The 13,134-nt window shown below is 46.9% G+C and overlaps 1 protein-coding gene across 7 annotated transcripts in view; it reads right to left on the bottom strand.

The window, feature by feature from the left end:
- Window positions 1–11,579, bottom strand: part of LOC120403696 (TBC1 domain family member 22B-like) — a 79,720-nt gene extending 68,141 nt beyond the window's left edge. For all 7 annotated transcript variants that reach the window (XR_005597674.1, XR_005597675.1, XM_039535199.1 and 4 more), the window contains exons 1-3: window positions 11,260–11,579; window positions 2,344–2,400; window positions 953–1,254 (exon numbers count right to left, since the gene is read on the bottom strand). Coding sequence is in view for 5 of the 7 variants with exons in the window: in XM_039535199.1 (XP_039391133.1) it covers window positions 953–1,254; window positions 2,344–2,400; window positions 11,260–11,315 (415 nt within the window). In the remaining 2 variants the exon portion in view is untranslated. The remainder of the gene's footprint in view (window positions 1–952; window positions 1,255–2,343; window positions 2,401–11,259) is intronic.
- Window positions 11,580–13,134: the final 1,555 nt, after the last annotated feature.

Raw genomic sequence — 13,134 nt, 5'->3', positions numbered from 1 at the left:
CTCCTTTAGCCTACCAAGCAGTCAGAGCTTGAACAGAAATGGAGACATTACGTGGCCTATGATGCCACCTGGTGGCTGGACTCATCTGCTGGCTCCTTTTCACATGGTGAGTATTTAGCTGGGCATTTCTAGGTCCACTGGCAGCATGGAAGGACACATTTACATGACCTCACAGACTTTAAGGCCAGAAGGGACCATCATGATCACCTAGTCTGGCCTCCCGCAAATCACAGGCCACAGCCACTTCTGGAATCAACTCCTAACCTCTGGCTGAGTTACAGAAGTCCTCAAATCATGGTTTAAAGACTTCAAGTTACAGAGACTCCACCATTTCTTCCTGACCCCAAATCCGACAATCAGTTAGACCCTGAGCATGTGGGCAAGACCCACCAACCAGACACCTGGGAAAGAACTCTCTGTAATAACTCAGAGCCCTTCCCATCTAGTGTCCCATCACCCTACAGCCTCTGATGATAAAGCAATCACATGCCTGGGATCAGACCAAGATGCAGCACTGACCTGGCAAGACACCTAAGCCAGAGGAATTAATCTGGCACACCAGGTAGAGCACTCTGGCTGGGCACTCAGGCCAGAATCAAGGCAAAGCATCCCATCAGACTCAAAGGATCACATTCCGACCTGTCCCAAGTGGGCGCAGCTCCACCAGAGCGCTATTCGCTTAGGAAAGGTCTGAATTTGGCCCAGAGAGTCCAAGAGCAGCATGTGGGGTCCTGAAGAGCCACAGGCAGAGCATCTCTGACGCAGCTGAATCAGATGGCCTGGATTTGAGGCACTGGAATAGAATGGAGGATCATCTGGGCAAACCAAGGCTTTGAAATTAGTACCCGGAGGCTGAATTCCGCAGTCAACCAATACAGCACATGGGTACTAGCTTCAAAGCCAGACAGCTAGGATAGCATATGAGCAACAGATTGGTCACTGCCTCTCTTACCAGGTGGTCTGGACAGCTGGGCCTCGCTGCTGGACTTGATGACCTTGCAGTTGGTTGGCATCTCGCTGAGAGCAGACTGGGCCCGCTCGGGTTTCACGCGCAGCTTGCTGTGGTTCTCCAGCACCTGGGCTGCTGTTGCCTTGGCCACTTTAGAGTTCAGGGTTTGGAAAGAGGAGAAGTCTTCGTCTTCATCATCGCCGATGTCCCAGGCGTCACTGGTGTTGCGTGCAAACTCGTGAAAGCTAGAGGCCTTCTTATTCTTCAGGGGCAGCGCATTGCCCTTGGAACGTTCCTTAATGAAGCTGGGAGCCAGGGAAAGCGGGTAAGTGCCACAGAAAGAGCCAACCCCAAGCTCCTTACTCCTCACACAAGACCATTCCACGTACCCTCTTCTCTTCCTCCCATGGTACAATCCCTTCCCCTTCCAAATACTTCCTTCCCTTTGCCTTCTGGTATACCCCCCAATGCCTCTTCATCCCACGGTACATCTCCTTCCTAGGCATGAGCTAAGGAACGCAAGAAATCCCTCCACGCAACCCCCATGGCAAGTAAAACGCTGGAAGGCAGAACAGAGCTGGTACAGTCTCAACACAGGGAAGGCCAATGTTCCAGCTAACCGTTCCTATCTGGAAGGTGCTCAAGTCTATCTACTCTGCCCAGCAGGGCAAAGGAGAGGAACTGATTCAGCTCCAGGCTGCATAAGGCCGCTCCTAGGTTTGCAACTGCCCCAGACGCATACAAAGAACAGGAAAAATAATGGATACTTTCAACCCAGGGAGAGGTACAGGAGCAGCTCTGTGCTCACATGCCGGCCAGACTGGCCTGCTGATGATTTCAGACACAGGGAGAGCGCTCCCACTACCTTCAAGCTCCAAGAGTCAAAGTCCACCGTGATAAGGAGTCAAAGCCAGGAGATAAAGTCTCCCTTTCAGTGCTGGGGAAATGTGCTAACTTGACAGTGCTGGGACTGAAGTGCTGCCCATTCACAGGGCAGAGACAGCAGGGGAAGCAGCAGAGATGTGGTTCCCACACACATGCTGCCAGGTCCTCTCCACTGCCCAGGAGGGATCCCCTCTAAGAGCAAAGGGAGAGCTCAGTCACCATCGCCCAAGAAATCCTTGGTCTCTCTGCTAGGCGGTGGCTATGACAGTAGTTCTATGATGCGGACTCCTTGCTACAAAGGCGAGGTCACAGGCTCATGTCACACAAGCCATCAAACAGCCATCAACTGAGAACGTGGGCCAGAGTCAAAGAGATGCCCTACAGGTGCAAGGCTTTAAGGGAATACGGGCACTCTGGAGAGCCCCTGTCCAAAAAGGGACAGAGAACATCCCAGCAAAGCAAGCCCTCCAATGGAAACAGAGCCGGGGGGCGGGAGATGCGACACTTACTTTTTGGTGAGCCGGGGATCCAGAGGAGGATGCTGGGCTCCGTAGACAGGTTGAATACTGCAGGGGAAACAAAAGCCACAGATTTGCGAATAATTGCCTCAGCCTCGGACAGGGTCACATTCCTCAGCTGTTCTTGGGAGCCGTAAGCAACTTCAAAAGGGTTCAAAGCCTTTGCTCAAAGAACCAGTCAGCTGAAGGTTTATTCTTTCTGAGAGCAGAAAAGACACTGTAAATGATCAGCCGCACTGTGGCTCAGCTGAGCAGGAGGGAGCGGGATACTGGACATCTGGGTTCTATGCCCAGCTGTGTCACTGATTCATTGCGCGAGTATGAATCTTAGTTTCCCTCACCTGTAAATTCAGGCCAACAGTCACCTACATCAATGGGGCATCAGAGGCATAATTTGTTATCCTTGAAATCCTTGGATGAAGCAAAGGGCAAAGTATTACAGCCAGTAGCATGTTCGTGTCTTGGAGAGAAAGATGTGGGTCTGAGCTCCCCACCAGGTGCTGGGCTCACAGTCATTGAGTCACTGCACTGAGAGGCATGATTGGAGCTCAACTCCCAGCTTGGTGAAGGATGCTTGGGCAAGTAACTTCACCATCATGTCTTGGGCTCTCTACCCGTGGAACAGACTAACACTCCCCTCATTCAAAGGGGGGCAAGGATGCTATGAAGCACTGAACCTCTATGCAATGAGGCCTAGCCTTCACAGATGTTAAAAATGAGGATATCGCTAGTTTCACAGGCAATTTAAAGATCCCCAAGGCAATTTACACAGAGCTGTAGGGGATTCATAGAATATCAGGGCTGGAAGGGACCTCAGGAGGTCATCTAGTCCAGCCCCCTGCTCAAAGCAGGACCAATCCCCAACTAAATCATCCCAGCCAGGGCTTTGTCAAGCCTGACCTTAAAAACCTCTAAGGAAGGAGATTCCACCACCTCCCTAGGTAACCCATTCCAGTGCTTCACCACCCTCCTAGTGAAAGAGTTTTTCATAATATCCAACCTAAACCTCCCCCACTGCAACTTGAGACCATTACTCCTTGTTCTGTCATCTGCTACCACTGAGAACAGTCTAGATCCATCCTCTTTGGAACTCCCTTTCAGGTTGTTGAAAGCAACTATCAAATCCCCCCTCATTCTTCTCTTCTGCAGACTAAACAATCCCAGTTCCCTCAGCCTCTCCTCATAAGTCATGTGCTCCAGCCCCCTGATCGTCTTTGTTGCCCTCTGCTGGACTCTTTCCAATTTTTCCACTTCCTTCTTGTAGTGTGGGGCCCAAAACTGGACACAGTACTGCAGATGAGGCCTCACCAGTGCTGAGTAGAGGGGAATGATCACGTCCCTCAATATGCTGGCTGTGCCCCTACTTATACAGCCCAAAATGCCGTTAGCCTTCTTGGCAACAAGGGCACACTGTTGACTCATATCCAGCTTCTCATCCACTGCAACCCCTAGGTCCTTTTCTGCAGAACTGCTGCCTAGTCATTCAGTCCCTAGTCTGTAGCAGTGCATGGGATTCTTCCATCCTAAGTGCAGGTCTCTGCACTTGTCCTTGTTGAACCCCATCAGATTTCTTTTGGCCCAATCCTCTAATTTGTCTAGGTCCCTCTGTATCCTATCCCTACCCTCCAGCCTATCAACCACTCCTCCCAGTTTAGTGTCATCTGCAAACTTGCTGAGGGTGCAATCCACGCCATCCTCCAGATCATTAATGAAGATATTGAACAAAACTGGCCCCGGGACTGACCCTTGGGGCACTCCGCTTGATATCAGCTGCCAACTAGATACAGAGCCATTGATCACTATCCATTGAACCCTATGATCTAGCCAGCTTTCTATCCACCTTATAGTCTGTTCATCCTTGCTGGCAAGACATATCTGTCTTCTGTCCAATGTTAGCCAAGATTCAGGCTAGTTATATGTGTCCCCAGACCACTCTCCTTCCAACATCCAGGCCTATTGCTCTGTCTGCTTCCACACCAACGCTCTGAGAAGCAACAGCATTCCTGGAGGATAGATCTCTATATAACCAAACCCCATTCCTCTGCGCATATGTCACGTACCTTATTTAAGAGCAGGGCCCATTCTCAGCTGGTGTAAGCAGACCGAGCTCCACCTGAGTCAATGGAATTGCAATCGCTTTCACCAGCTCCGGATGGAGCCAATGACTCCAGGTAGAGCCAGCGGCACAGAGAGCGGGCCATGCAGTACAGGGGGGAGAATGCAGTCTGGCTGTAGCTGGAGAATGCGCTGAGTGCTGGGAACTATCTGGCTATGGGGAGGGGGAAGGCGGCAGCACAGGTACAACGTGGCAGGAAGGCGAAACAGAAGAGCTGCAGTACAGGCACAGGGCGACAATGGGCCCTAAACCCAGGAAAAGCAATGGGTGACAAAACCCAGCATGGGCTTTCCTGGCTGCATCAGCAACTCCCATCTCTCAGCCTGAAGCTTGAAAAAGACTAGCTGTATTTCCCCAATAGTGATTAGGCAGGGAAGGAGTCTGCTGGCTAATTAAGGTAGAGCTGTCAGGACAGCCATTAAACAGAGGTGGCTGTGTTGGTGGGCATAACGAGCAGATTAACCAGGGCAAAATGAGATCAATGCTGCTGGCAAGTGACTCATGTCAGCTTCTTTCGGAGGCCAGGAGAAGCCAGACAAGTTGTTTTAAAACTTAATGTGAGTTTTACAAAGTTCACTCCTCTGGATGCTGATCAGTGTCATGTGTGACACCAAAGAATCCACATGCTCCTTCTGGGAGAGGGTCCTCATTTACACACAGGAAGGGCACTGGGAAAAGACTGACACAGGAATCTTGGAGTCTCCTTTGGGAACACACCACTGGTCCCTCAAAACTAGAATCCCGCCTCAGGCTGGCTGTGGTTGCAAGCAGCTAATGCTCAGAAGTACAGACCTAAACTTTTGAGTGCATGCACCCAATGGGTGATATCTTAAGGGGGGAAGGAGTGTCTGATTTTCTAAGCAAGTCCCTTTAAGCTGTCTCAAGGCAGACACCCAAAACCAGAGATAACCCAGATCACTAGTCACTTCTGAAAACGTAGCCCACAAGCCTGGGTTATTTTCATATGAACAGCTAAAAATGTCATTGGTCAAGTATTTCCCAGCCCCCTTTGGGACGCTAGCTGCAGTATCTGACGTTGGTTTCCTGCAGCAGTGAGTTCCACAGGATGACACAAAAGCAGCATTTCCTTTGGTTTGTTCTGCCGTTTGTTTCACTGGCTGACCCTTTTGTCCTTCTATTATGGGATGATGTAAACAGCAGAGTGAGGAAGAAACACAAACACTCCCAAGGAGAAAGCAACAATGGGATTGATTTCTAGGGTATGCTGGCAATTTCATGAGCTTCCACTTAAAAAACCTTGTTTCCTTAGATGGCCGTCCCCAGCCAGTAAACCAGGCCATAACACCGATAAGGACCAGCTGAGGACACTGCTGACTTCCCCTAACTGGGCTACTTATAGAACTGCTGAAAATGACTACAGTTAGCTCTAACTTTATAGTGGTTGGAGTTTTTGTAGCGGTGGATAGGAAAGTCTATGTAAAAAACAGCTTCAAGAACCATTCACATCAATAATTTGCGTGCGCCAGCCAGAAATATAAAAATATACAGAACAAGAACAATATGGGACTACTGAAAAGTAATAATACTCAGTCCTTAGTGTATGATTCTGTTCCCATTGGCTTCAAAAGGGAGGAGGATCCGGTCATTAAGAAGTCCCCTTCCTTGGAGGAGCTCGAATGTTTTCATGGAATGTTCAGATTTCATTTCCTTTTGATGCCATTTACTTTTTTAATGCAAAGGCTTAGCTAGTGAAACTAGTGTTATCAATTCAACTTTTTGTATCTAGTTAGTTCCATTTGCTTGTTCTCTGCTCCACTAGTGAAAGGCTCTGAGTCAACAGAGAGGTGCAGTGAATAGGGCACTGGGTCAGGAGACATATGCTTTGTTCCCATTGTTAGCCAAAAGGGCTTGTTTCCCCCCGGAGCTTACCTAATTACACCAAGGAGGCACGGACGACAGGAAGACGAGTACCACTCCCTTTATTGATCGGTCAGCTGAGCGGGTGCTCTCATCGGCTAGTGCCAGAAGAGAGACATACCTTACACGGCCAAACAGGCCCCTTTTTATAACCAGTAACAAACAACTTAGCTTACGTCCGTCTACATCATTTGGCTGACCTATAGAACCTGTAACTGTATCTGTAGGGGATAATAGGGTACATCGGATACATATATCATTCTAAGGGGGAAACAAGACACATCTGTTGAGGATACATTTGTCATTCTGAAGGGGAACCAAGATACATTTGTTGACCCTTTGTACTAAATACTTTGGAAACATACATGGGAAAGCAGCTGCATACACAAAAAACTTGGGGAGCCAAACAAGCTAAGAAGAAGATAGCTGACATAGGTACATACACGTCCGTTGTTCTAGTAAGTTCTTTAAGCTTTCCAACAGTTCTGCCCCCTTTGAGAATACTCAACAAACTTTTGGCTGAGTTTTCTCATACTTTGAGGACAAAAAGCAATTAAGCTTTGCAGAAATATATACAACTGCTTTTTTGAGCTTAGTTACCCTAACCCAGGAATGAACGCATGGACGAAAGAGTGGAACCTTGTTCATTTAACAACTAAGGGATCGGGGCACTGACTATAAATCAGGTAGGTATACCAAGTGGTTTAATTTTTCAGATGTCTTGGTGAATAATTTAGTCCCATATGCATCCTCCCCATGGACCCGGCAGGATTCGGTATGTGGGAGCCCACACCCACCCTAACCGGTCCATATGCTTGGAAGGAGCACTGTGAATGTCCACACTTTCATCCAGAAAGTGTCCAAGTATGTTTCCATGACCACAGATCAGATGGTACTCCTGACGTGTCTGTAAGGGCAGTGGGCCAAGTCTGGTGCTCAAGATTACTCCGAATGGCCATCAGCTGGTCATTCAGGAAATCCTGAATTTCTAAACACACTAGATCCCACTGCAATGCCTTCCCAGCCTCAGTGATATTCAATACCATCTCTGTCAATAACTTCTGGGTCATAGAACTAATGGTGGAAGTGACATATAACTCACCAACTCCAGCCTGTACTTAAGATAGCTGAGCTTCAAAAATAAGGCTAGTGGCCTTTTTTAGTTGGCCCAATTTTTTATCATGTTCTCGGCTTTGAAAAATATTTTAAATGACTGCTGCACTATTGGCCCCAGCCCGCAGGGATCTGGTCAATTCCCTCTTTTTCCAGAGGAAATAACCCAGGCTCACTGTTGTGCTAATCTAATGGCAGCCCCTTGTGAGCAATCTGGGTATATAAAAGTGATCTGAAAACTGGATAAAGGCAATGTCATTTAAAATCCAATTAGGGAGGGCAATACATACTGAAGGATTTATCCAAAACACAGGGCGCAGCCTGTAGAATAAACCCCAAAATCCAATTAATACCACATTCCCAAGCATGGGTCCCACAAATTTCTTCCTGTCAGTGTATAATTCTTTGTTTCTTCACCAGGGTCAGTTCTTAATGTCCTTTTTAGTCAGGAATTCCTGGACTTTGGCAATGTTAGTGGAGTGAGTATTTCTTCTTCTTTCCCAAAACAGTTGTGGTTTAGCATCCTACAGGGGAGAGGTTACCAGCACTTCACCCTGTAATGGTTTTGCTTCTTCTAGAAAAGTTCAAAGGCACAACTGGTCTGTTAGTGGACAAGGGAGAGGTTAACCAGCACTTCACCTTGTCCTTTTCTCCTGCTGTCCAGAAGCACAGTAGAACTAGAAGAAAGAATAGGCTAATTATTAGTAGGAGAATCCTCCTGAGGTGGAGGGGTCTTTTTACAGCGAGAATCATGGGTCCAGTTAGGCAGTCTTTAGCACTTCACAGCAGTGTTGGTAGTCAACAGGACTTAATAAGGGCCTTTCCAGCATGGAGCCAAAGCAGTCTTTCGTCGATGGATCTTTATGTAGACCCAGTCTCCTGGTTCCAACGAGTGGCAAGGTTGCACAGGATTCTTTGGTAATGCTTCTTTCACCTGTGTATAAAAAGACTTAACACATTTCATTAGTGCCTGACAATACTTAAGCATTATGTTATCCATCAAATGAATGTCCATCTGAGCTAGGGTTAGTGGGGGTGCAGCTGGTAGTCGCATTGGGTGTCCTGTCAATATTTTATGAGGGGTGAGTCCAGTCTTTCGATTGGGAAAGGCTCTCATACTCATTAGTGCCAAAGGAAGGGCATCTGGCCACTTTAAGTTTATTTCAGCACAAATCTTGGCCAGTTTATTTTTTTAAACTCCTGTTCTGGCGGTCCACTGTCCCAGCAGACTGTGGGTGGTGAGGGCAGTGAAGGTTGTGCTGGAACAAAGCTGTACATAACTCCTTTACAATCTGTCCAGTAAAATGAGTTCCACAATCACTATTGATACTTACAGGGATGCCAAAACGTGGTACAAAATCTTTAAGCAAAAGTTTCACAACAGTCCTGGCATCTGCTTTCCTGCAGGGAAAAGCTTTAACCCAATTGGTAAATACATCAACTAAAACTAATACATATTCATAGCCACAACATATAGACATTTGAATAAAATCAATCTAAATATTTACAAAAGGTCCCCAAGGAGGAAGGTGGGCTGCCCGCTTAGCTTTAACAGCTTTACCAATGTTGTGCTGTTGGCAAATTACACAGTGTTGACAGTAGGAATGTGCTACAGAAGGGAAACTGGGTACACACCAATCTCGGTTGCAGTAACTGCAGCAACCATCCCCCCCTTTCCTTGGTTGTAATAGGTATAAGCTCCCACATACCAAATCCTGCTAAATCCATAAAAAAAAATGCATGTAAAACTGTAATTATTTACCAAAACATCTAAAAAATTAAACCACCTGGTAACCTACCTAATTTATAAACAGTACCCCTAAAATAACACCTAACATTTTAAATAAAAATAAAAAGTCAATAAACATTTTAGCCATTAAAACCACCACAGCTCAATATATCTATAAACTAAAGCCAAAAAAAATTGTCACTGTTTATAACTATATTTGCTAAAAAAATAAGTCAAAAAACTACCCTAACAAAACACCCACTTTTCCAAGCTAATAATAGCTATGTATACGTTAAAGCCATCACATTGCAAAATATACATATTAATTTTACCACTGCTGCAGGCAATCATATCATTTACTGGCCTGCAAATAAAATATTGCACATAGCTCTTAAATTTCAGGTATATTTTAATTAAATTAAAATAATGCCTAATCGGTTTCAAAATTTGCTTTCATTGTTACAAAAAGTTCAAAAAATCTCTAAATTGCAAGGGCAAATTCATATGCTTCAAAATATATATCATGCTAAACAAAATGCCTTTCATACAGCTTCTAAAATGTCTACTTTATATACTACGTATAATGTATTGTGCTTTATAACCAAAACTGTACAACAACCCCATTATTTTATTTCTATAAAAATGTTATTGTTTGTAGTATTATTAGTTAGTTTAAAATTATGTTATTGTTATTGTTTTTATAAAAAAATTAATAATAGTAATAATACCTTTCATGTTCATGCTAATCATGCATTGTCATTACATCCCATAAAAACCCCTAAAATTAACATATCTGCTGTAAAATCTAAAATCCATAGTTTAATGCAAATTAAAATTTAAAATATTTGTTGTACTAAAAGTACAAAAGGGGGGAGTGTGGAGGCCAGGAAATAATTAACAAGGATTTGAAGGGATCTTAATAAATGTCAGTTACTTAGCATGAGTTAGGCTAGCTGTGACCCTAATGACGTGAGATTTGTAGAAGCAAAATAATGTGAGACAAAGTGAACTGTGTGAAAAGTTATTAAGACCTTGCAATTCAGATAACCGAATATGCAGTCTTGCTTTTTCTTAGGAGTAAGACAAATAAGATAGCAGAAAAGCTTATGTATAAACAAAATGTATTTGTTGCTTTTTACCATCTGTATTATTGCTAGAAATTGTCTGTAACAAAGGTATAAAGGCTTGCTGTAATTGTTTACCAGTTGAGAGACCTGTCCAGGACTGGGTGACCCTGTGTCCTATGGCACTCTCTCCCTCCATTGTAATTACTGGAGAAATAATAAAGTATTTGATTTTGCTGCACCCAAACAAAAAGCAAGAACTGAGTTTTTCTCCGACACCCCACTGAATGGAGACTTGGGGGGGGGGGGAGCAGGTGGACAGAAGTTTAGTTAACCAGCTCCTACACTCCCTGTTTTGTCACTGGCTCCCATTCCCTTGCAGGAGTTGCATGGGGGCAGGGATACAGATTACAGGTACCCACAAATCGATGTGGGAAGTAAATCCCATTCCCAGGCAGGTCCCCTCCTCTTAGGCCCAGGCTGGAGATGAACATCAGTTCATCAATTAGTCGGGATCAAGCAGGAGGAACATAAGAGGGATCCACGTCCTTCTCCCTCCTTGGGCAAACTGCCCAACTCCACACATGTATGAGCTGGGGGAGGAAGAGAGGGGTTGGCACCCACAGAACACTAATTAACGGCCTTCCCTCCACTCTCCCAAGGAATGGATGGAAAAGGGGGGTGCCCCCTGCCCAGGCTGGGAGGTCACCACTTAGTCGGTATCAATAATCGATCGGAAGGCAGGGGGAAGGAGTGTGTGTAGCCCACTGCTCTGCACCCCACCCCAGCTGGGCTGAGGGTGTCACCGATTAATTGGTGCTGGGACCAAGCCTGGGGGGGGGTGTCACCGCTTAGCAAGGACCGAGCCTGGAGGGTGTCAAGCAAGGACCGAGCCTGGAGGGTGTCACCGAGCCCACGGGGTGTCACCGATTAGCCGGGACCGAACCTGGGGGGTCACCGATTAGCCGGGACCCAGCCCGGGGTCCGGTGCCCCCAGCCGCACTCACCTCCCCGGCAGCTTAGCGCTCCGCTTCCAGAACTGCTTGCTGCTCTCAGCGGCCATGGCTGGGGCTGGGCCCCGGCCGGCTCCGGGGGGACGAGCAGGGGCGGCAGGTCCCGGAGCCGCGGGCCGAGGCCGCTTCACCTGCTCCCTCCGGAGGCCCCGCTGCCAGACTCCGGCGCCGCCATTTTGGATCCGGGAAGGCAAACCCCGGCCATTGGCTTCCTGGCTCCACAGCCTCTGGCTCGGCCAATCCTGAGCCGGGATCCTACCGGGTCGTGAAGCGAGGGAATGCAGGGTCGGGCAGAGAGGCGGGACCACAAGAGGCGGGAGAGACCATCTGCGTGCAGGGAGGAATAAACCATTTCCACTGGAGGGATGGAGTGGAGTGAACCATCTCCACCGAGGAGGGGGGAGGGTTAGGTTAAATCATCTCCACTGGTTGGGAAAGGGAGAAACCACTCTGCTTGGGAGAGGAGTGGGAGAATAGGGTAAATCTTCCGCCTTGGGCAGGAGGGGTAGAGTGGGTTTAACTATTTGCGCTTGGAGGCAGTTACACCATCTGCACTGGGGAGGAGAAGGTTAAACCACGGTCAGCAGGGAGGCGGTGTGGAGTGGGATTAAACTAAGGAGTGGGTTAAACCATCTTCACTGGGGGAGGACAGATGGAGAGGGTTAAGCCATCTGCACTGGGAAGGACGGGGTGATGAAGGATTAAACTATTTGCACTGGGAGGGAGTGGGTGTCAAAGGTCGGGGGCACCTGCTGGGCCCCCTACAATTCAAGTCTAACCAGTGTTTCCATATCACCCCCCTTTTCAGTTGCTTGTAACTTTGCATTGCGGAGTCCTGAAACGTCCCGCCTCTGGCCTCTGCCACTGACAGAGTTTGTTTTTATTTGTTTTAAGTTAAATTGGTCAGGAAACATTTCTGACACTTTCAGCTGAGAGGGAAAGGGGGAGAAGCACTTTCTCCATTAGCATAAAAAAGTCTTAGATGTTTCAAACAGTTCTAGTACCTGAGTGGTTTGGGGCCGAATCCTGGATTGCATCAAAAACACAACTCCCAAGATGAACATGTGCCTCTTGGAATCATGGTGGAAATGCCCAACCTTAAAAAAAAAATCTTATTTTGCTCATGCAAATGGCATTACACAAGGAAAATGGTCATACAAATTTGAAAGCTTGTAAGGCACTTGGTTATCCTGGTGATGAGCACAGTACATACAGATAGGTAAATCGAAAAATAGGTCAGGTAGATGGGTATGCATGGCAATTAGATAAAAAAGACATTTCTCTCTTTTTGTGAAAATGTTATAGAATTTAATAGAAATTCTATCGTGTTTTTGAACCATCCTATCAAATACAATAAATAATTATAACCCTGCTATAGAATTCTGTAGGATGGTAAGAAAGGAATTCACAGAGAGCAGTGGTGCCCTTTCAAGCCTAACCCCCCTTTCATCTACACAGAAATCGCACTGACCCAGGGCTCAAACCCAGGGTCCCAGGGCCCTCCATATGTGCAGGGTCTGAGCCTGCGTCAAGTCAGGACACAGGGGTTCAAGCCCTATTGCTTTTCATTGTGGATGCAGTCCCACTGGACTGGGAGTCCACCAAAAGTATCCCACAATCCCAGGGGATGACTTTCTGTGTCCTCTGAACCATCAAGTTTGGTGAACAGCCAAATTTTCCCACAATGCTTCATGAACAAATGGCTAGAGTGGCCACATTTTGGGATGGCGCTAGGAAGTCTGGGATATGGGTGGTTGGAGTTGGGTCCACATAATGCAGTGTAGATGCTGGAGCCCCAGGTTGGGACCTAGGGTTCAGCACTTCCTAAACTGGGGTTAGCAATGAATGTAGATGCTCCAGCCCTAGGTT

Source organism: Mauremys reevesii, linkage group 4 (genome assembly GCF_016161935.1).
Source record: "Mauremys reevesii isolate NIE-2019 linkage group 4, ASM1616193v1, whole genome shotgun sequence".
Taxonomy (NCBI): Eukaryota; Metazoa; Chordata; order Testudines; family Geoemydidae; genus Mauremys; species Mauremys reevesii.
The sequence above is the reverse complement of the archived record's forward strand: the minus strand, read 5'-3'. Positions and strand labels throughout refer to the sequence as shown.